The sequence below is a fragment of the Onychomys torridus genome, chromosome 20, assembly GCF_903995425.1.
Source record: "Onychomys torridus chromosome 20, mOncTor1.1, whole genome shotgun sequence".
Classification (NCBI taxonomy): domain Eukaryota; kingdom Metazoa; phylum Chordata; class Mammalia; order Rodentia; family Cricetidae; genus Onychomys; species Onychomys torridus.
Window position 1 is genome coordinate 15,206,537 of NC_050462.1, and position 24,970 is coordinate 15,231,506.

Genomic DNA, 24,970 nt, shown 5'->3' on the forward strand with positions numbered 1-24,970 from the left:
AGAGAGGCTGCTGGCAGGCCCCAATATTTCTCTCAAAGCATTCAAAACAGCTGACTCCCGAAGTTTGAAAATAATAGCTATGGGAGAGGAGCCCCATGCCACAAGCAGGGGAGGCACCTGGTACGGAAGGTTATAGCGGTAACAGCCTGGGCTAAGAACAGCCGCTGTGGTTGAACAAAACATTTGAACTGTGAGTTTCCTGGTATCCAAGGTAAAATCAAAGCAGGCTATGGTCACAGTGACATAGGACAGCCAGCTTGTCAGATGGCGAGCATCTATCCAGGAGTCACTCCTAGAAGAACATGGAGAGGGAAATCTGGGTGCAGCTGCCATTGCTGCATGGATTTGTGCAATGCTCATCATCTGATTGATGTACATGACCCTCCTCCAGAAGAAGAGAAGCCCTCTCTGGGTCCAGACAGTACCTGATCCAGGTGGTGGCAGGGACTATCAGGGAACAGTGTGGCAGAGCTATGTAAGACAAAGCCCCCGCGGAAGAGCAGTCCCCACCGTCGAACTGAATACAAACGTCTTTCATCTCTTTCCGGCTTGATGGAAGTGAGAATTTCATGTGTGTGTCATTTAGCACGTGGCTAACCTGGATCCTAGAAAGGGGTCAGAAGAGGCACTCTTACGTGACACAGACACTTAGCACAGTTGATTAAGGTGACAACCAACCTATGAATTTCACGTGAAGATGGCCACAACCTATCAGAACAGTTGCAAGCAGCTGTAGAATCAAGGGCTGCCTGTTGGGTACAGCTCTCGCAGACCGGGTTCCTTTTTTCTTTTGTGCATGTCTATCTTTGATCTGCATTCCCTTTAGAAGGGGGAAATGAAGACGTATTACCTTTGCCCTCAAAAGTCTTAATGGACCAGGACAAGGAGGGGCATCATATTAAGTTAAGGAATTACGATTGATGTTGTGGAGCATCATGGTACTGCTCTTGTCAGAGATACACTGAAGGGTCCAGAAGTGACATGGTGTCGGGGTTTGCTTTTAAGACTCTCCAGCGGCTATGCCCTCTGCCCTGCCCCTACATGAAAAAGCAGGAGGAAAAGATGAAACTAATTGGGATGATGTCCACAACTTTTAAGTTTGGAAAGAGATTTATATGCATCTTTCTTTCATATATGCTGACATGTCCACAATTAAAGCTTTCTTCTTTTTCTTTAGAAGTAGTTCTAGTTGAGCACTGGGAAGGTAGGAGCCCAGGCAGACCTAACAGTTCTGTCCTTCAAAGAGCAGAGAGCCTGCTCCCAAAGTCTCAGAATCAATGGGCATAGGGCTGGCGCTTGCTTCCAGATTGGGATTGATACCCCTCAACAGTCAAAGCAAAGCTGTCCGTGACATCCCCTCTGTGACCTGCAGTGACCCAGCTTTGTGTCTATGACTCTCTCTCTCTCTCTCTTTTTGAGCTGAGGCTCGAACCCAGGTGTGCTTGCTAGGCAAGTGCTCTACCACTAAGCTAAATCCCCAACCTGGTGTCTATGACTCTCTAAAGCACACATTCAGACCAAGTTGTGTTTGCCACATCAGCTTAATGATGCTACAGGAGAATCTGTTTTTACTACGGGAAGGATATTATGTGCGTGATTATTAACCCTTTGGAGAGAGCAAAAGTCACTGGAGTCGGTCTCTATGTACCCTGCCCCAGATGTATGGATTTTAAGGCTTCTATTTATTTAAAGCAAAGCTCTAGGAATTTCATCCTCAAATCACTAAAACACAAACTTATTTGTAAATTTTGGAAGGCAAAAGGTGGGAATGTAGCTCATTCCACTACTACACTTGTCCTTTTCTTTCTTTCTTTCTTTTTCTAAATAGTCATTCACTTAAAAAGTCTATGTGAAAAGAGTTTGGGATCACCATGGGCTCAGGTGTGAGATTAACTGGGTTATTACATCGTCTGCTTGTGAACTTGGGTTCACCACGCAGATGTGGTTAGAGGAATGCAACACGCAGAAAGGTCTCTTAGTCGTTTAATTTAATAACTGTGGCATCTCAAGATGCATTCAGAATGGAAATGAAGGCATAAAGAGCCAGAAACAGGGTAATGCTCCCAAAACGACTTCTTTTGCGGCGAGGCTGATTGCCTTTCATTGAGTGCACAGGTGTCTAACGTCACAGATTTCGCCACACAAAATGAAAGATTTTTGCAATAAGGTATTTAGCCAGGATAAATGGCACACTTAAGATACCTAAGATGCATAGATACAGGCTTTAATGTGTGTTGATTCACTCTGGTACAGAGGAAAGCCAGTGATGGGCACCTTTCCCCATCAAGATCATGGGTATCCCAGATTCACAGCAGAAAGGGGAGGGGGCAGTGATGTGCAGTCCGTGAACAAAAACAGAAAGTTCACTGAATAAGCATGGCAGATTAGAGTGCTGTACAAATCTGTTTTGGTAGTTAAAAACCAAAACATCATGCTTCAGTGGATTGTCTTAAATGCATTTCCATGATGAAAATAAGCTCAGTATTATGGTTCATGTAGACTGCAACATTTTTTTTTAAACTTTAAATTAGCCCAAACTGATAAAAGTTAATAAGCAGAAAACTGGAGTTATCTGTCACGGTGTTATTACATAATGCTAGTATTTTTCCCTTAGGAAGGTGTAATAATTCCCCTAAGGATGTTAATGAAAAACTGAATTTTTTTTTCATTGTTAGGATAAAAAGAAATCAGGCCAGGTGGTGGTGGTGGTGGTGAACACCTTTAATCTCAGCACTCAGGAGGCAGAGGCAGGTGGATCTCTGTGAGTTCAAGGCCAGCTTGGGTTACAGAGTGAGTTCCAGGAAAGGCTCCAATGCTACACAGAGAAACCCTGTCTCGAAAAAAAAAAATAAATAAAATAAAATAAAGAAAGAAATCAGATATCATTATCTTTAAGGGGCACATTCACCTGGTATTTGTTTGAGGTATATATATATTTTTTACTACTAATATATGTCCTAGTAATTTAATTATTTGAAGTGAAAACCAAGCCAGTCAAGAGAAGAAAGCTGTAGCAAACAACATTTCTATGTCCATTTTTTTCAACTTCAGGTAGTATACGGAAAGAGTGGTTCCATAAAACTCTCCATCAATTTCCAAGGTACACATCTATAGTTGTAAGTTAGTTCCTTTCTGTATATAGTTGACTGTGTTTTGAAAATCAATCAAGGCTCCCCCTGGCAACATGCTGAAGCTGTTGTAGGTTGCAATTTGGGGGAGGGAGGGGAAGTAACACAGGTCAGGGTCTCCCATCTGAACTTCAGATGAGTCGTTAAAAACGTATGACTGATTGTAATTATGATATATAAAATACTGAACTATCATTTGGCTATAGGAAGCTCCGAAGGCTACTGACATTGCTTCAGCGTAGGTCCTAACGTTACCAGAAATCAATTATTTCCACTCACACATCCTTATCACATGTGCTGGTTCCTTTCAGGATCATGGTGATAGTTGATGCTTGGGTGAAGTTTGCTCCGGTAACTATCACGTTACTTTTACCCAAGGTCGATATTTTCTGTGGCTCAATGGCCTTAATGTAGAAGACCTATTGGAAAGAAAAGATTAAAACAGCAGATCAAAGCTACAAAATGGCACTGTCCCCCCTGCTAAAAAAAATAAAAAATCTGTTGATGTGCTTCAGTTCGAAGAACTCACTAGGAAATTACATTTTGCCAACACAAGCAGATAGTGTTTAATGAAATCAATGAATTCAGGGAAGAGGGCTGAAGATTCACATCTCACAACACGTGACAGCAGGGGGTCAAACCAATTAGTCTTTGTCTCCTAAGACAGTTGAAGAGCCCTGGGATTCTATCTGAGGAGTGAGCTGTCACTCAAGCTGAGGAACAGCTCCCTGCCTTACCCTGAGTCCTGAGGCTCGCGATGCTTGAGCCAAGTGTGGAAAAGGCAAAGGCGACCTCCCAGCGGAGGCCAGCCACCCCCAGACTCATCATTCAGTGGAGATACATATATCAATCCAGATAAATTTAATTCCCTAGGAAGGCTCATCTATTTTCTATTTGTTTCAATTAGACTGTTCCAATGAGGGTGGGGGGTGGCGGCGGGGAGGTTCTGTTTTAAGAAGTCTACTAGTTGAACCGTTCAGTATTAAAAAGTTAGATGCCTAAACCATTGTGAACAACCATGTGATCTCTGTGCCTGGCAGTTACCACACTCTGTATGACCCACTCTCTCTTGCCTTCTCTGGCTGATAATCGAGACCGAGCGCCATAGAGACACCTACTACTAACTTCCCTATCATTCAGATCTGTGTCTCCTCACTTCCCCGTTGGCAAGGTCTAATCAGTTTCCCTAACAGACCCCAACGGGGAGAGGAATCATTTGCCCCTTTTCTTTTCTAAAGGTCTCATTTCTATGTATGCATGACTGGGTGTTTCTGAGGCCGGAAGAGGGTGTTGGGTCATCTGCCGTTAGATTTCCAGGTTGTTGTGGACACCTGATATTGGTGCAGGGAACTGGACTCAGATCCTCTTCACGAGCAAGCACTCTTACCCACCGAACCATCCCTTCCGGCTTCCATTTCCCCTTTTCAAGACCAAACAATCCAGAGGCCTCATACACCTCTCCTTCAAGTGCCACTATCCTCCATTCTGGCCACTTATTCTTTCACAGATCCGCGTCCATTCGAAGATTCTGGCCAACATCAAGTATAGCAGAGCTGAGCGTGCATAAACTTCACAGTACTTTAAATGTGACCCAAAAGTCCAGAGAAGCATCGTCAAGTCATACTGGGCCAAAGCACAAATGTTGAGAACAGCTATTTGTAGCCTAAAGTCCATCAAGAAGACACTGAGTCACTCACTGGTCCAGCGGCTGTAATGCCTAGCACCTGCCTGACCCCCTGCTGTTCCAGGTGACAGTCTGTGACCCCCTTAGAGCAGCCCTGCTGCCTGGCTGCACGGAGCACCCCACTGAAATGAACATCTCCTTACTCTGCTCTCTTGGCAAACACAGGTGCTACATGGCTGAACAGTCATCATTATTGCTATGGATTGATTTTGCAGATTATGGCAAATCCATCATTAATGTCAACCACAGTGATGACGTAATGTGACAGGGAATTGATTGCTGTGGCAGACTTTATTTTAATCACTTTTAAAAGGACTTTAGCCCTGTATTTATTGAATCACTAAGAGCCTGAAAGGGTCACTTTAATTATTCTGTTATACTTGACTGCATTTTATGGGGGGAAATTATCTGCTAGAGTGGTACTTGGGATGGGGGGGATTAGCAACGACTTCAAGATAAATCCCTTACAAATGTCAAGGGTGTGTTGTATAAGAAGGCTTACTGTGTAGCTTTGTAGGTGACAGCCAAATGATCAAGTACTTACTAAAGGCCTCTTAAGGGTCTTAAGGACAGTGCTAGATGAGGGTAGGCATGGAGTATGTATGTGTAGGGCTATATCAAGAGCTAGCAAGCTACAGTGTAGGGTTCAAATCCCGTCTGCTGTTTTTGGATGTTCCATAAAAAACCTGTCAAAAGGAGAATAGAATTTCAAACATATAAAAACACACGAAATTCACATGTCATTATCCGGAAGTTTGTATATCATCTCCAGCTGTTTCTAGCATAGCTGAACAGCTACAACAAAGACTGTGAGGCCTGCACAGCCTGAAACACACACTGCCTAGTTCTTTGTAGAGCAGCGGTTCTCAGTCTGTGGGTTACGACCTGTTGGGGGGTTGAATAACTCACAGGGGTTGCCTAAGACCATCTACATTATGATTCATAACAGTAGCAAAATTATGGTTATGAAGCAGCAATGAAAATAATGTTATGGTTGGGGGGTCACCACAACATGAGGAACTGTATTAAAGGGTCGCAGCATTAGGAAGGTTGAGAATCACTGTTATGTAGACAATTTATAATCCCTGGTTTACAACAGACCACTGTCTGCTTAGAGACGAAAGATGTGTGTGTGTGTGTGTGTGTGTGTGTGTGTGTGTGTGTGTGTGTGTGTGTGTGTGTGAAAACTATCTCCTTGGATGTTGATTCTTGTCTTCCATCTAGTTTGCTACTGGGTACACTTCTAGGGATTCTCCTGACTCTGCCTCCCACCTCCCATTGGGAGTGCTGGAATTACAGACAAATGCTGCTTGCTATGTTCAACATTTTGTGGTTTAGGGGAAACGAACTCAGGTCCTCCTGCTTACACCCCACATGCTTTACCCACTGAGCTCTGCTCCCAGATCATAACTTTCTTCTACTGTAAACACTCCACGAACATCCATGTCAAATCTTTTTCTCAGTGCCTCATTCTGTGGTTGCCTGCTGAAGCAAACATGGAAAACACGCTAAGCACATGCTATCTCTGTGTTTGTAGTAGATGATAAAGACAGCCTTGTAACTACTGACAAAAAAAAAAATACTTTAAAAAAATGCATCCCATTTTGCTCTTTTCATGGCCCTAGAAACACTCTCAGAGGATGAAGTCTTCTTAACTTCTTATTTCCTCTTGGGTAGATACGGCCTTCCTACATCAAAAGGATTTCACTTGAAAAATTGGTTTGTTTAGAGAAGTTTCCATTGGTCATTTAGGACCGAGTCCAGGCCTGGCCTATCTTGTGGAAGCAGATGCTCACAGTTTGCTTCCAAAGAGGGTCAGATTAGCTCATTTGTTTGCCTGGAGAACTTTCCTTAATCTTAGAGGGCTAAAAAAAGCTGCCAAGATGACCCCACCCCCGATAATGAAAATATATATGAAAATGTTTTCTTTTTAATTTAAGATAGAGCAGTTATAAGCTGTATTTCATGGCTGCAACAATTCATAGAATTTTTTATAGTTGTTGATAATTTTAAAAAATGCAGTGAAGATAAAAGGGCAAAGAACAATCTTTCCCACAGTGTTTTCACCCTAAGTACTTTAGGTCGGTTTTGGACATTAAAGTTCATTCACGACCTGATGTAGTCAACCCTCACACTCGCCCAGAGGGTTAGTCGAAAACCATAAGTGTGCTGGATACAGCCAGGACTTCTCATAGCTCTACACTGAGACTCTTCCTCCTTCCTATGCCCAAGGTTTCCATACATCAAATCAAGACACCCATGACTGCAACCATCCCAGCCCACCACCCTCCACCGATTAACCTCAGAAAGGGTCACTTCCTGTTAGTTCCATTTTACAGACACGGGTTATTTTTAAGTGACAGTAAAATTTCAATTATTAAAAAAAAATAGCTCAGGTTTTTCATTGTTTTGTATTAAAAAGAGCACATTAGAAACTACTTAATTAGGTGGTTTGTAGAATACCTACTTATTTTTATTTTTCAAAAACTAAGCTGTTGGAAAGTGTCTACCCTGCCTCCGACAAATCTTGAAAAAGTCTGAGAGGATACGCTCTGATGGTGCAGGCACCTTTGGCGAAGTCCGACACCAACTCAGCTCAAATTACCGTGACATTCGTGGAGAAAATATCACTGGTTGAAAGACTATTGGAAAGAGGTGCATTAGGAAGGTGAAGTTTATTAAGAACAAACTGTACTCTATTAATCTGTTAGGGGAAAAAATCTGAATATAGTGAAGCTCTCTGTAGGTCTGGACCTGAATCAACACTTGGTAAAACATTTCTCAGATTTTTCACTCATGAAATTAGTTCAAACAGAACTGGATGTAAAGTCACATGGATTCAAAATCAGCAGGAAATCTGAAGTCAAAGGACATAAGAGAGATGAAAGGTAATATAACTAATTAAAGGAAAGTGTCCTGTCGGGCCCGACGGGTGAGTATTTGATTTGGAATTATTTAACATCTTCATTAATGACTGAGAAGAACAGAGATGTAATGTATTAATAATATGTATAAAGTGAGCAGAGTGGTGACCAGCAGTAGAGATGGGAAAGTGTAAAAGGGACTGAGACATGGAAAGAAAAGAGAATACAATTCCATCAAAGAACAATCAGAGAGTCCAATGAACAAGGCGATGTATTTGACACTCAGCCCCAAGGGAAACCCCCCCCCCCCCCCCCATAGGAGGCACAGCACAGACTCCAGGGAACTTGCGATGTAACTTCTAGTAGGTTCTGAGAACTGTCAAAGGTCAGCAATGCCTCAGGATATAGATGTGACACTTCCAGAGAACAACAATAGATCTATGCTCTGTTATATGAGATCAAGACTTGCTTCTGTGACCTGGGAAGTAACTCATAGGTGAGGGTGGAGCTGCCTGAGCCATTCCTAAATTATTCTTGACCATCGAACCTGAATGTAACCACAGAGTGACAAGACCAGAGAGGAGAGACAGTTAGTTCTTAACCTGGCTTCTAATGTGCCCTCTGCCAAGACTCAGTTTGAACATTCTTGTTGACCCACTGTCGTTGGGGCCACCCTGGCCCATCTGGGGCCTTTTATGCTCTCCTTGTCTTGGGGATGTCTGGCCTTTCCTGGGGCTCATTATTTCTTAGACCTCATCCTGAGCTGCCCTTCTCCTCCTCCATCTTCTGTGAGAAGCTCCCTTGTAGGCTGGGGCACAGATGGGACAGAGTGCTGGGGATATCTTTCTGTATGCTGTGAATACATTGCTCTGATTGATTGAAAAATAAAATGCTGATTGGCCAGTAGCCAGGCAGGAAGTATAGTATAGGCAGGATTAGCAGTGAGGAGAATTCTGGGAAGTGGAAGGCTGAGTCAGGAGACATTACCAGCAGCTGCTGCCATGAGAACAAGATGTAAAGATACTGGTAAGCCATGAGCCACATGGCAAGGTATAGATTTATAGAATGGGTTAATTTAAGATATAAGAACTAGATAGCAAGGAGCCTGCCATGGCCATGCAGTTTAGAAGTAATATAAGTCTCTGTGTGTTTACTTGGGTCTGAGTGGCTGCAGGAATCAGGTGGACACCCGAAAACTCCAGCTACAACAGAGTGGGTCCATCTAATCCTGAGGGAAGCCTGCATTATCTTTAAGAGTCCACCTCCTTTTCAGAGAGGCTCTTGACATCAACATTATGTGGTTTAACACTTATTGTACGTGGACCATCTAAGAGGGTAGTGGTTAAAAACTGCAAACTCTTGAATCAGATACCTGGGTTCAAATTTCTTCTCTACATTTTGGTTTTGAGGCGAAATTTCTCTGCCTGTGAAATGTGGCATTGTGAAGCTTAAATAAACAGACACTGAGTTCAGGACACAAGGGCCCGGTAAAGATGAGCTGTAACTGTTCTGCTTAGTTCGCCCTGGTGTTCTTTCTAGCTGTTCCTTTTCCTTTTATGTATATTCAACTCCTTTATGATAAAGAATCTCACTTCCTCACTCCAAAACATTTGAAGTTTGACAGTGCAACTTCCTTGTGGGTCTAGATTGGGCCTGCCCAACACAAAATAGTTGATCAACAAACACCCTCTGAGTAGAATTAATGCAGAACAGTGTTAGGCCTGTAGAAGCTACTTTAAAAAAAACAAAAAACAAAAATAAGTCTATGTTAAATTTAATTTTCCTTTTGAAGGCAAGATTCTTAAAAGGGTCCATTTGGTGTTGTCTATAAGGAATTGAAGCCCATGCTCAAAAGACATGGAGGAAGAGAAGAAGAGGAACAGAAGAAAAGAATAATATGAATATAAACTCCTTTAGAGTAGGAGACAGATTGATGTGGTTGATTTATGCCCTATAGTGATAAGCATGTTGTGAGGAAAAACAAACATGACCACAGAGGCCAGGTGTGGTCTTTAATCTCAGCACTCTAGAAGCAGAGGCAGCTGGCCCTTTGTGAGTCTGAGGCCAGTCTATTCTATACTGTTGCATAGCATTTGTTTAACTATGTAAAGATGTGTTGCTATTTTACCTTGCCTGCCTAAGGCACCTGATTGGTCTAATAAAAAGCTGAATGGCCAATAGCAAGGAAGGAGGCATAGGCAGGACTTCCAGGCAGGAAGAGTAAGCAGGAGGAGGAGTTTAGGCTTGGTTGTGGAGGGGGACAAGAAGAAAGAAAAAGAGATGCCAGGGAGATGCCAGGGGCCAGACAGACAGACACGGAGGAAGCAGGAAAGTAGGACACACAGAATGAAAGAAAGGTAAAAAGCCCTGAGGAAAAATGTAGATGAAGAGAAACAGGTTAAATTAATTTATAAGAGCTAGTGGGACAAGCCTAAGCTAAGGCCAAACATTCATAATAATAAGTCTCTATATCTCTATTTGAGAGCTGGTTGGCAGCCCAAAGAAAATTCCAACTGCACTACACAGTGAGTTCCTAGTCTACATAGTAACAGCCAGAGCTACATGGAGAGACCCTGTCTGGAATAAAAGAAAAACAAAACAAACAAACAACCCCCCCAAACAACAACAACAACATCAACAACAACAAAACCATGACCAGAAATCACTTAGGTCACACCACAGATCATCACAGCTTTTTCTGAGAGCAGGAGGGCAGCTGCATCTGCCCTCAGCAGGTGAGGGCACCAGATAAAAGATGGCTAGGAAATGAAAGGAAAGATGGCCACCCAGCCAGGTGCCAAGACAAACAGTCTTATGGTTTCAGTAGAGAGAGATTAGGATTGGCCTTTATGGCAGTTATGTCCTCATTCTAGGCCAGAGGAGATTTGGAGCTGCCTTCCCTATTGGGCTCACAAGTTTCCTTGGTTCTGACAAATGATGGCTCCTGTTTCTGGGCCAGGGAACCCTGGATCAAGTAAGTCTTAGGAGAATGTGAGGGCAACTATCCTGGGTTTGAACCAGGAGTCCTCCTCTATGAGTACCGCATTCTCTGGTGATCAAATCCACACATCAAACAGATGTAGTCAATAGCTCTTTATTGCCACCAAAGAAGCAAGACCATACCCCCAAAGGTCTGGGACATACACCCCAACACATGCAGGCTCGGGCTCATCTGCTCTTCCATGTGATCCTTTACTTCCTGCTTCTTTTGTATAGACAAACTAAATTGTTGAGGATTTTCTGAATTTTCTGGCCATGACCACACTTTTACTTATGGTGGTTTCTTCTCATGGAATATTCACTCTTCTGTCTTCTTTTATTTTGTCTAGATGTTTCCTGATCCTCTACAGTGAGCTGAAATGTCATTTCCATCAATCAATCAACCCATCCATCCATCAAAGACTTAACCAACCACACTGCTTGTGTTTAACCACTAGGCATTGGGCTTAAACAGAAAGGACTAAGACTCTGAGCATAGCCAGGCTTTGAGTTTCTATATGCTCCACGACTTCCTGTAGAAATCACCGACTCCAGCTCAGCATCTCAGTGCTGCAGATGCTGCCTGCTCCCTTTCTTCCCAGTGCCCGACATTTGGTGCCTAGGTGATGTGGGCAGAGGCATTCCAGAAAAGCTCTCAGTGGCTTCTCCGCTTGAACCATCGTGTCCGGTCTGCCATGCAAAGCTCAGTTGAGAACAAACAGCACAAACCAGAAAGTTTCACGTTCACATGATAATGAAAGGCAGCAGTGTTTCACAGAGCACAGGAAGTCTCTCCTATGCCAAGCAGCACACTCTTCCCTCACAACCAAACCTGAGAGTCTGTTCTGAGTCACATGAAGTAAATGTTTCGGTTTCAATAAACTGTCTTTCTCCAAACCTAGAAGGGCAATCCATAGAGAGGTATGGAAGGCAAACCTGGGCCTTGGATTATTTTTCAGACTCTCTTGGTGACCCTACCTTTAAAACCACAGTATCACAGTTTAAAAGGTACAGGAAGGTACAATACAGGAAGACAAGATGCTATGACTTCAGCATCCTTCTCTCTTTAAGACATTTACAAAAAGCCACTGCCTGGACTGCCATTCAGCATTCTTGATACACACAAGAACGTGGCTGAATTTCCAGATAACTGCATCGTGTGGTACCCCATTAATATGTACACTCTTTATGTTTTTATGCATCCATAAAAATACATTTAATTCCAAAAACTAATCTCCCAAAGGGTATATCTAGATGATTCTATTTGGAGAACGCATGAGTGGTTGTGAGGCACCAGAGCTGGTGGGTAGGAGGTAGGAGACAGCAGATGGGGCTATAAATGGGCAGCCTGGGGAGTCCTGTGGTGATGAGCATTCTAGACCTTGACTTTTCACATCATTAGCAGGGCTGAGATCTTCAGCTCTATTTTGCAAGGTGGTACTATCTGAGTAAATGGAGCAAAAGTTTTGTGTATTTTTGTTTCTTATAAAACAGTCTTCAAAAACAAGAAAGACACTAGAAAGTTCATACTTCCTGATCTCAAAACATACTAAAAAAATTATAAGAATCAGACAATATGAAGACAGATACACAGAGCAATGGGCCAGGAAAGAACCCTCAGAAATAAAGCCTCACATACAAGCCCATGATGGTCAGTGAGGATGTTATCACCACTGGACCAGGACAAGGGCACTCCAGAAATGGTGGGGGGAAAATCGAATATCCATATACAGAAGTCTGACTGGAGCTCACCTTACTGCATCGACAAAAATGGACTCAAGAGCTGACCAAGGTGTGCATAAATAACTTAAAACTCTAAGAAGAAAATATGATGTTTGAAAGGGGTCACAGCATCAGTTTTGGCAGTAATTTCTTGTGCCTAACCCCCAAAGCACAAGAAAGAAAAGAAAAAAAAAATAGAGAAATTGAACTTCACTGAAATTAAAAATTCTATATATCAAAGAATACAGCAAGGTCAGTGATGTAACTTAATGTAGAGTGCTTGACTAGTAATGTGTAAGGCTGTGGGTTTGAGATCCAGCAATACACACATACACACACACACACACACACACACACACACACACACACACACACACCACAGATGTACTCAACAGAGTCACTTACAGAGTGGGAGAGAAATATTTTCAAGTGACATATTTGACACAGGGCTAACCCTAGAAAATACTTCTGTCCCACAGACACAAAACAAGTTAGCCAATCAAAACAATGGGAAAGGAATTCAGCAGAAGGCATCAGCTAGCAAGCAAGGAAAGGAAAAGGGTGTAGGTGTCACAGATCATGGGGAGAAGAGAGTCAAAAGTCACTAAGATCACACCTCCCATCTGTGAGTTTGGTAATGACCAAACCAAACAAAAAAAGTAAGTGTTAGTGAGGATTTGAGAGACAGAAACCCTTGAGTGCTATCAGTGGATACCTCAACTAGCGAAAGCAGTATGGCTGTACTTTAAAAAAAAAAAAAAGAATTACAGCATGACCCACGAGTCTTAAATTTTTGGCGTTGAACAAAAAAATTAAACACAGTGGCTCACAGAGGCGGTTGTACACCTGTGTTTTTAACAGTACTTATCATATTATCTAAATTATGGAAGCAAAGCAAGCACCCATGCATGGGTGGAGGAATACATATAATAAATAAAATATGTATAAATAAAATGTATCACATACATATACTGGAATTTTATTCACCCTTAAAAAGGAAAGAAAGTCCGATCCATGCTACATAGATGAGCCTTGAGGGCACAAGGGTAAGTGAAGCAGGCCAGTCATGAAAGGCAAACTGATTGAATCCACTCACATGGGGGGCCTACAATGAGTAATGTCTTACAGACAGAAGGTAGCATGGTGGTTCCCAGAGCCTGGGGATGGGGGCAGGGGAAGATTCATTGAATGAGTACTGAGTTTCCGTTCGGCGAGATGTAAAGTGTTCTGGTGATGGGCTGCATGAGAAGCGTGAAGGAATACTTACGCCACAGAACGGCATGCTCAAAATAGCCAAGACGTTAAATTTCATGTCCCGTGTAGCTCACCAAAATTGAAAACGACCACCACCAAGCGTAATTAAAAGAAAAAAGCCTCTATGTTCTCCATCCAAGCTCCTGTCACTGCGCTTTAGTTTTACAAACCGCCGAGAACAGAGAAGCAGCCCATCACCTAATTAAGCCTCAGAGACTCACAGGCCAGAGATATTGGCACACCAAGGTTCTCTAATGCTTTAATTAACTGCATAATCCACTTGGACTCACAGGCCCTTGGCCTGTGTTACTTAATTCACCTAAAGTTACTATCAACTTTTCAGTAATAATTAAAAATGTGTTAGTTATTTACATTGACACTTGACCTTAATAGCTGCAAATGGCTAAGTTGAGGCCACTGATGAGTCACGAAATACAAAGCCAGGCCTTCTGACTGTCTTCCAATGCTCTTCTTAATTTGCCTGGTTCTGACAGACTCCAACGAGAATGAGAGAGAGGCTTTGTCCACTTTGTGTGTGTGTCTGTCACCACATGTAAACACTTAATGAACTTCTGTCAGCTCAAGGAAGCCAGCACCGCACTGGGTCCTAAACAGCCACGTGGGTCCTGCTCACAGATATTTGTATAGTCACGGCGTTACTTTCTGCACATGATAGATATGTTGAGCTTGGTGATAAACTGTAACTATGAAGAAATCAAAAGGAGTTTCCAGGAAAATTTAACGGGTTAAAAACAAAACAAAACAAAATCACCACTCTTGAGAAGAGAGAGACACACATTCTATTCTGGGCATTATTAATGATGGGTTCGGCCAACTCTACAAAATGTGAAAAAGGACTCAGCAAGGCCAGTTTGCACATTGTGCACAGACCCCCTACCCATGCGCACAGCCCCATCACGGGGGCAACCCTCACATCTCGTTGGAACTTAGGTTGCCTCAGCTGCACGCTACCCTTTTTCCCAGTGAGCCACAAAGTCACCTTTGCAATTCGACTTCTACCGGAACAGCATCATTTTTCACAATTACGAAGTTTTAATTTCTTTTATGTGAATGTGAAGCCTTTGATGTATTGAGCCAATTATGTGAAACTTGGTTAAAAATGAACCCAGAAAAAAAAAAACAAAAAAGGTTGTGTGTGGGAGGATTTGGGTTGTAAGTAAAATGGGGAATTTTTTAAAAAAAGAAACCCAGAGTAGTAGTTACCATCGTCATCAAAGGGGGATTTTTTTTTTTTCCCTGTTATCAACACACAACTGGAGTCTGACCTGTGAGGACTGGTCGGTTCTGTTGTTGTTCTTCTCCTTGCCTCCTCCTCCTCCTGAGGTCGTGGGTGGTTTCTCCACAGTGACGTGGCAGAACTCCTACAGTGGAGAACAGCCCTTCAGCATCAGAGTGAAACACCCAGGAACGGATGGGTGGGGCTGGGTGCGCACCAGCATTTGATTTACCTGATCCCTCTCATAATCGGACGGCTCGCAGGAGGCGAAGGGGTGGATGCATCTTTTGTCCCGTTTACACCAAGCACAGGCAGTTTCAATACACACTGCGCACCTGACAACAGGGAAAACCGACTTAATTCTTACATTTTTAAGGGGCTTATTCATCTTCTAGGTCTTTCCCTCTGTGCTGGTTCATGCTAAGAACATGAAAGACGAGGAACACTAATACTCATAATAAAATCTTTGAACAGCCTAGGATGGACAGAGGAAGAAAGGGTGGTCCTTTAAGCTTGGGGCAGAGAGTAAGGCTTTGTGCCCTTCTCTGGGAAGCCCTGCCAGTGGATGGATTGCCATCACACTTACAGAGGTGTTGCCATGGAGACCTGAAGCTGGGGTCACCTGCTGGTCTGCTGATAACAGGAACCCACTGAATCTGCTTCTGAACCTGGTTGCCACTGGTCTGTTCTCAGGTAAGCCTCGCTAAAGATGGATCGTTCCCTCCCTGCTGCCGCCAGCTCAGCAGATCAGCGGGGCCCTCACTCGCTGGAGCAGCCGTGCTACCAATGACATGGTGTGAGATGCAAAGCATTACCTGGCAGCCAGAGAGGAGGGGGTACCACTGTTTGCTTTACCCTCAGATGAAGGAAGAACTGTGTCTACTAATCTAATGAGCCCCTGTGCATGGGTCACTATGGAGGACTTGAAAAGCACGCCTAAGAATGATCAGAGTTAACGATACCGAGATGGTAGAAAGACAGGAAAAATGGGGGGCTGGTCTGGAAAGCTGTCCAAGGGATGCCACAACAAAACACAGCAGGAGGGGATGAGGAGATGGTGCAGAGGGGGGCACCTAGGCTGGAATTCCTATAGGCTCCAAGCATCCCGAGATCCTAACCTACAGAAAGTCACTCTCTGAGGGCTGGAAACAGCTCTCCTTTTGGGTGGGAGCCTCTGCCCCAGGCAGGCTTCCATATAGCAAGCAGCTCCCTGAAGAGACACTCTGAGGCCTGATTCTTCCTTGCCTAGCAGTGGGGTCAGTCATTTCCTTCAATCTGGGCTCTAAAGCAGGGGTTCTACAGAGCGACATCATTGGACACTTCTGGTGCCCCGAGATCTATTTCATTCTCTCTTCCCTTTTCCTGCTGGCTGGGCTGGAGGCTCTCCATAACAAGTTTTCTATTTTCTTCTCTTCAATTTATTTCTTAGACATCACGGATTACTTGTATGGTCACCTTGCAATGGACCTCTTTGGTAAAGACGACCTAACAACTAATGGTCTGCATTCACTTTCCCTACAGTGATTCCCAGGTCAGGCTGAAAACCACATTCATGTGCTGTTGGCCAATCACATCCCAGAACGAGTAACAGACCTCTGACAATACAGCCCACTAACAACATGTTCTGTCCCAACTTCAGAGGACAGGCCTCTGAAAAGTCTCGTTCCTCTGCCTTCTCTCTGCTTTAGGAGCCAGGAGGGAGCTGTGGTCCAAATTCAAAGGGTTCATAGCTGAAAGGGGCCAGTCGTAATAAACGGAAGACACAGGGCTGGGGTAGCTAAGTGGTAGAACACTTGCTTAGCATGCTCAAAGCCCTGAGTTCGATCCCCTAGCACCACAGGAAGAGAGCAAAATGAATGTCATTTTGGTGAGGAAAACCTCAACTTGCCTGACTTGCTTGTCTTTATGCTCTGGCTAAACTCCCAAAAGCGATTTGCATTATGGGAGAGCCTAGCAGTACTCCTTACTTCAGGGGTCCTCTGTGTCTGGGGAAAACACCTTTCCCTGTTGATAGAGACACCTAGGCGCACGCTCTCTCCTCAGCTGCTCCAGTTTTCTTGTTAGGGCTTGAATGAGCGAGCACAGCTTATTACCTCAGCGACTCTCCTAGCTCCCGTTAGGCCATGCTCCAAAAGGCACTTTGGAAAGTTCTAGTCCGCAAAAGAGTTCTTTAGGAAATTGAGGAGTAAAACAGATAAATTAAAAGCAACGAGAACATTTCAATTTCAAAGTCAAACTTACTCTTTTAATGACACACAGTTGGTAAAGTTGAATCTTTCGGATAAGTTCCAAGATGGGAAGGAGAACGTCGCGTTGACAACCAAGACATCTGGAGGAGAGGAAGGAAAAGGAGTCATTCAGGGTGGCTTCCCGCCATAGTCCAGCATAGCTGGAAATGCAAAAGAAAGAAATATTCTCGCCTTTTCTACAGAGAGGGCACGGGTGTGCCAGCTGTTAGCCAACATTTGAGTCAGTATGTGGCTTCTTCCCTGCGGGCCATTCATGCCAGACAGCCACAGTGCACAGCACAAGCCTCCAAACAGACTGAGCCTGACTCTAGCTCCAAGGCACCCACAGATAATCACCAGGAAAAGCCATTTTACAGCCCATTTACATCCCATGCTCTCGCTGGGATCACTACCTCAGCTTGTAATTGGCCAAGGCATGAGAATAAAACAAGTCACCGAGCAAGAAGTGCCTGGAATATAAATACCAGCATGTTGGGAAAGAAACCCTGCACCTTCAGAAAGATCCATACTCTGCAAATATTTACCTAACAAACCCTAAGTGTGGTATCCTGCGGTGAGGCCCAGTAATCTCCTAGGACTCAGCTGTTCTCAAATGAAGGTGGTTTTTGTTGTTCTTGTTGTTGTTTGCTTTTGAAAACCTTATCCATTGAATGGAAAACTCCAAAAGAATAAAATGAGGGTAAAAACTATGCTACGTCAGCAATAGAAAAAACGCCATTTTCAGTGTCTCCTCAAACCTCCATGCTGGATCTGAGGCATTGATACCCAAACCCAGCCGTCAATCAGAATCACAAGAACTTTAGGGAAATGGCAACACCAGGACTACACTCCAAGACATCATGACTCAGCAGAGCTGAGGTGGGTCTTAGAACCTGTGTATTGTAATGCCCCTCCCAACATAAATGAGCAAACATTTGAGTACCATGGTCCACAGCAACACCCTTCAAAGTCATTTTAGGCCTAAGCAAGGACCAGTGCTAATACAGAGGAATTAATATCTTCTTACTTACAGGAATTCATTGGGGAATAGTACATTGGGATTGTTAAATGGAAGTCCTGACATTGTGAGAAGTTGACCTGACTTTGTGGACATCCCTAAGTTCCTTCCTGAAATTTTATTAATATGTGATTCACAAAGTCTAAGGATTCTTACATGGCGATGCCTCGGATTCTTACATGGTGATGCCTCTCTCCAGCACAAAGACTTACTCTGATGGCTAGAATTCCACAGAACATTCTGCTCACGTCAAGTGGGCTTAGATGAAATGATAATCTTTTGTTCTAAAGACAGGGAGGTCTGGAGGGCTGCCATGACCTCTTGGCAGGAGCACTTGAACAGACACTTGATGTATGTTAGGGACATGAACACATGGCCATTTAGCACTAAGGGACTCGCAGGGAAAATAGATTTCCATAGAACTGACAAGCACCCAGGGAGGAGCCTGCAGAAGGCAGATTTCACAGGGCACTAACCGTGCACAGCACGTTGGGAATTTCACAGGGAAATGAATATTCACGAGCTCTCCTTTGGAAGCACTTACAGTTCTCCTAGAAGACGTAAAATAGCCAAGGTGAAGGAGACACGGAAATCAAGGGTACACCAAGTGAGTAGTTTGAGCTCCATGTAGTGTTTTGGGTGCAAGATAGGGGTGCCTGTGGAGAACCAAGGGCGTGATAGAGTGACTGGGAAGGCCAGATCAGACTAACAAGGCTGTATGGGAGAAACAAGACCTTTCTCCAGTGTTTCAAAGTATATGGGAAACAGGATTGACTAGCAGAAGTGAGGCAGTCAAAATTGGCCATGAAGCTAGACATGATGGCTGAAGCTGGACATGATAGCTCATATATATACTTCTAGCACTCAGGAGGCTGCATTGGAAGGATTTGCTACATAGTGGAATCCTCTCTCTCTCTCTCTCTCTCTCTCTCTCTCTCTTACACACACACACACACACACACACACACACACACACAGCCCACAAACTAAGTTTTGTCAATGGCTTTAGACAGCTGAGCACCAAGTGTGGACAACTGAACTTGTTGCATTCAGCTAGGGGAAGGGAGAGCAATTATTGGAGGCTCTTGTGCCATTGACTAACTTTATAAGTCAGTCTCAGGCACTCTGAAGTCATTATTTTATAGGTGAGCAAGACTTGCATCTTTAATGACCCAGTTTAACCAGACGCGCATTTTGAAGTCACGTACGTAGTAGTGGCGAGGTGGAAAATTGGCGTACCTTTTAAGCATGCAGACCCAATGGCTGCAAGGGTTCTTTTTAGCTCATGTCTCTGGCTGTGTGCATCAAATTCCTTCTTGAGGGGTGAAGGATCAGTTGAGTGCTGTGGTCTGAATGTTTGGTATACCCTCAAAAATTTTGTTTTGGAATTTGATAATGTTGTGAAGTGGAGCCTTTGGGGGAAGTGGTTAAGTCATGAGAACTTCCTCCTCATGAATGAGACCCATGTCCTTATCAGAGAGGGTTGGAGCATCATCTCTGAAGCAGGGAGTGAGCCTTCACCATGCACTGAATCTTCTGATACCCTCGGCTGGGATTCCCCAGCCTCTGGAGCTAGAAACAGTAAGTTCCTATTTGCCGATACATCCCCCAATATTAACTGAACTGCTCACAAACAACTCCCATAGCTCCAATATGATCACACCACACCTTCCAGGAGGCCTCCACCATCACTTTAACTCTTTCAAGTCTTTTCCATCTTAACAGACTCACGGGCCTTCTTTTGAGCATCCTGGAGCTCATCACATCTATCCGCCTCTAATTCCAGCTGCTCTCACTCTTTCTGATCTGGACCACTGGGATGGCTTTCTTACTAGCTGCTCTTTAGGAACGAAGTGTTTCAGTCCTTCATTCCCTCTCTCTTCCCCCTCCATTTATTGCCATCCATCCATCTGTCCATCCACTCACTAAAAATTTACAGATTGTAAATGAACACACTGGGCCAGATGCGGCTCTATGCGCAGCAAAGAGCCTTTCCAAGTGTTTTGAAGTCCCTGCCCCGTGGGACTTGCCTTCTACTCCAGTGGGAGGGAGAGGTGATCCACAATTATGTCTTTCTGCTAATGAGCCTGACTCTGCACTTGCAGCTCAGCCTCTCAGCATTTCCTGAGCGCTCCCAGGATGGAGCCCATGTCTCACACAGCCTCCTACGGTCCCCTGGCACTCCTACTTTACAGTGTCCCCTGCCCCTACCCCACCGGCCTTTCTCAAATAGAGCCTTTTGTAGTTCTTCAATCAAAGCCCTTTGTCTTCTGTCTCACACACTTAACTCCGGTCATCCTTCATTCTTCTAAGATTGATATCAATTACTCCAGAAAGAGATCCTTCCCCACCCTGGGAGCCTTTAGGGCTATAGGTTCCCAGTATCCATATACTACATTATATCCCTACATTTATATACTACATTGCATACCAACATTAACACACTGCAGTTTAACCCTAATTGGTTATAAGGATTCTGAACAAGGGCTAGCTTAATCTGTTTTCATCTCCATATTCCTGTAACCTAACACAATATACAGGTGTTCATACTTTCTGTATGAATGAATGAATGAATGAATGCATGCATGAATGCAATGACCTTACAATGTTTTCTCATCCCACCTAAGGTACTTCCTGCTTTTCTGAACTCTGCATTATTTCAGCTACCTGGATAGAATCAGCCCAATGGCGTCTGGCTTTTCTAGGCTCTCCTAGCCAATGTATCCTGCTCTCCCCAGTCATATTTGAGAGTGGGGTGCTGGGGTCGACACAGGAGATGGAGCAGTAGTGAATACCCAGGTGGAAACTAGAGGTAGAGGTAGAGCAAAGAGAAGGTAACTCTCCCAATCCCCAGGAACTGAGCTCAGAAGGTGCTCCTGCTTCTTGACTTTATAACAATGCCCAGAGGCATCCACGTACTGTAGCTGGGTCTGCTGGGGATGTTGCAGGCACAGGTCCGGTTCAGCTGGCTTCTCCCCTGGCAGAGCAGCTTTCCCGTGTCTGCGTTCTTCACCACACACTCTGAGTATCTTGCAGAGAAGCTTCCCAGGATGGTCACTGTGGTCTGTGCAGGGGGCAAGACACATATCATGTGGTTGGTTTGTATCATTGCAATCCCTCCTAGAGCCTTATGGGAAGTCACCTATAGACCTGTGTGGTAGTTTGAATGAAAATGGCCCCATAGGCTCATAGAGACTGGCACTATTAGGAGGTGTGGCCTTGTTGGAGTAGGTGTGGCTTTGTTGGAGGAAGTGTGTCACTCACGGGTGGGCTATAAGGTCTCAGAAGCTTAAGCCAGGCTTAGTATGGTGCACTGACTGTGTTCCTGCTGCCTGCGGATCAAGATGTAGAACTGTCAGCTCCTTCTCCAGCACCATGTCTGCCTCCCACCATGATGGTAATGGACTAAACCTCTGAACTGTAAGCCGGCCCCAATTAGATGTTTTCCTTTATAAGGTTTGCTGTGGTCATGGTGTCTCTTCACAGCAATAGGAACCTTAACTAAGACAACCTGCCACAGGAAGAAGAGTCTCTTTAGGGAGATGTTGGGAAGAAGAGATATTTCACTGGCTCTTTGCTCTTCTGTGAACTGAATATTCTGAGTCTTTGACCACAATTCTGCTCTGTGTATTTTTCTTATCAATTTTTAAGAGCTCTCTGCATGGTGTAGATACTAATCCTTATCTGTCATATTTCTGACACATACTTTCTCATAATCTACTGTCTGTCTTCACTTTAGTTTGTATAATCTCTTACCCTTATACATCTTTATGTAATCAAATATAGGGGTTCTTGTTTTGACTATAAAATGCTTTCTACCCTCTAGCTTACAGACAAGGATTAAATTGTTCCATCATCTTTACTGTTTTATTTTTTAAACTTACATCTTTAACCCATCTGGAATTTATCTCTGTATATACAGTATGAGATGAACGTACAATTTTGTTTTTATCCAGATGGCTAATTAGCTATATCATGACCATTTATTAAACAACAAAACCTCTCCTTTGCCACTGAACCAATACTGTCACTTGAGAAAACTTTTTAGATTTATCTATTTTATGTGCGCAAATGTATTGCCTGCATATATGTGCATGCACCTGTATGTGCCTGGTGCTCATGGAAGCCAGAGGCAGTACCCTCTGGAATTGGAGTTACAAATGTTATGATCTGCCCAGTGTATGCAGACAACCAAACCAGCATCACTTCCAAGAGTAACAAGTGCTCTTAACTGCTGAGCCCTCTCCCTGCCCTCAAGATATCCTTTTCGTAAAATGATAAGGTATTTAGAATCTATTTTGTAAATTACCCTCTTTCAAAATCCATTGAGCTACTTCTGTTCCAGTGCCACTAAGTTTTTACTAGTTTAAATATCTGCTAAAGTGAGTGTCTCCTTATTTATCTTTGTTTTCATAGGAATTCCTAGACATTATTCATCTTTTTGAGATTCACAATTATCTTATCCAAAAGATGGTAAGGTGATTTCATATCTAACTGAAATAGCAAATGTGTACCTTCATTTCAGCAAAGCATATATCTCTACATTACTAAGCATTCCCATCCAAACACAGGATTTTATTTTCATTTGCATGACTATAGACCATGGTTTATTTGAGAGGGTGTTCCTTGATCTTCTGGGGTTAAGATACCCTTGCCACCTCTTTATTACTTCCTATGAATACTATCAGATAATAGCTCAACCGACTTTTGAAATTAGCTATGGTTTACTGTGTGGTTAAATACAATGATGAGCTTCACAGGAAGAGGGTTTTGTGAGTATCTGTGTATGTGCAGAGGTGTGGTGTGTATGTGGGAGGAATGAAAAGAAAGCCTTGAAATTCCAAAGTCCTGAAGCAAATTTCTCCAAATGAAATATCTAAAGAAACAAGGCAGCTAGTTCTCCCATTGAGAAAGGAAATTAAAGGAATGAAATGCTCCAGATGCACTGATGTCAGTCATAAGAGGGAACCTGGTAGGAAGATGACCTGAGTGGGAAGCTGTAGTGGAGGAAGAGGTGACTCTGTCACCAGGGATGGAGACCAATGACCCGGGCCACCTGGGAAGTCCTCACTCTCATCTTCCTGACCTCTGCTCAGCCTTATACATTGTTACCTAGCTCTCTCTGTTGCTCTGCTAATAGCTTGCTAAATCTACACACTAATCTTCCCATTTTTCAAAAATTTGTGTTTCCAGTCCAGTTCTTCCAGCCTGAGTTCACCTGGCCTGAAGTCTACACATCTCTAGGAGACATTTCCTACCTATCTCTGAGACTGTGGCTTGAACCCAAGACCTTGTCCATGCTAGGCAAGCACTTTACCACTGATAAACATCACCAACACAGCTGGCCTCAATCTGTGATCCTCCCTCCTCGGCCTCTGAATAGCTGGGATAACAGGTATGTACCACCACAAGCTCCAGAAGACATAAGCAGAGGAATGAACTCCAAACGATGCTTGCTAACTCATCTTCAAAGGGAGCTGAACTCTCCTTTACCCCATGATTCTTTCTATGTCACACATGCTGGCGCATAACTACATATTTCTTATGTATATGCATATCTTACTCTAAATTCCTTGATCAGTTTAACAATAGTATCAAAAAGGGGTTTCTAAATCACATTTTCTTCAGCTCCTTAATTATTCTCCATTTCCTTCTAGTTCTCACATGTATAATTTTTACATAACTGAAACCATTCTGCTCATTTATTCTATAAATAAACAAGCTCCTAACATGGCCAAATGCTGTACAAGGCCCCAAATAACTAGCGAGTTAAACAACCACAGTCCTTGTCCTTTGAGAGTTTATACAGCTAGACAGACAGACATCCCACTAGACTGGAGGGTCACATGGCATCACGAGAGGACAGAAGCCTGGGAGATGGTAGCACAGTGAAACAGAAAGAATTACATTCAAGGAGCAGTTTGGAGCTATGATGACCAGGATTGGAAGAAAGGACATGAAAACGAGGATTCAGGTGAGGACGTGGATGGATGAAGGTACCAGAGGTGCTGGCTGAGATGGGACTTGCTGAGGGAGTGGAAGATCAAGATTTCAATTTGGAGTATTTCTCAAGTTCAAGATACAAGTTCAAGTATGACATCAAGAAGATATATCAAGTTGGCCGTGAAGGTCAGAGGATCAATATGGGCTAGACACAGAAGAGAGAAAATCATACATGAAGGAGATACAAACACACAGATGATATATAAAGCCATGGAAGTGGATAGGATTATCTGGATAAAGTAGGGTGAAAAGAATGAGTCTGAACTGGGCCTTATATACCTATTTAGAGTCAAGGAGGTGGGATCTGACCACAGGGAGATGGGAGCATCAGCAGGGGGAGAAAAGTGGAGAGGATGTGTGGCACCCCCAAGCTCATAGATTTTAATACTTGGTCCCCAGTTGGTGGAACTTTTGGGAAAGGACTAGAAGGTGGAGCCTTGTTGGAGGAGGTGTGTCACTGGGGGTGGGCTTTGAGGATCCAAAAGACTCAGATCATTCTCAGAGTCTCTCTCTGCTTCCTATTTGCAGGTCAAGATGTGAACTCTAAGCTGTTCCTACCATCATGTCTTTACTCCATCATCATGGACTCTAAACTTCTGCAACTGTTAAGCCCAATTAAATGCTTTCTTTATGAGTTGCCTTGGTCATGGTTTTTTGTCACAGTAATAGAACAATAACTAAGACAGGGTGTGTCATGCAAAAGGCAATGGAAGAGGAGTAACTTAGTTAGGGTTTGTATTACCGTCATGAAACACCAGGACCAAAGAGCAACTTGAGGAGGAAAAGGGTTTATGTGGCTTACACTTCCACACTGCTGTTCATCACTGAAGGAAGTCAGGACAGGAACTGAAAC

General features: G+C 43.6%; 1 protein-coding gene across 1 annotated transcript in view; it reads right to left on the reverse strand.

Annotated features, from left to right (window-relative positions):
* The window catches only part of Plxnc1 (plexin C1), a 149,946-nt gene that overhangs the window by 57,516 nt on the left and 67,460 nt on the right, over positions 1–24,970 (reverse strand). Inside the window, 6 exon segments of the mRNA XM_036169690.1 lie at positions 426–605; positions 3,408–3,547; positions 14,918–15,013; positions 15,101–15,203; positions 17,110–17,197; positions 21,034–21,178. Coding sequence (XP_036025583.1) covers positions 426–605; positions 3,408–3,547; positions 14,918–15,013; positions 15,101–15,203; positions 17,110–17,197; positions 21,034–21,178 — 752 coding nt within the window.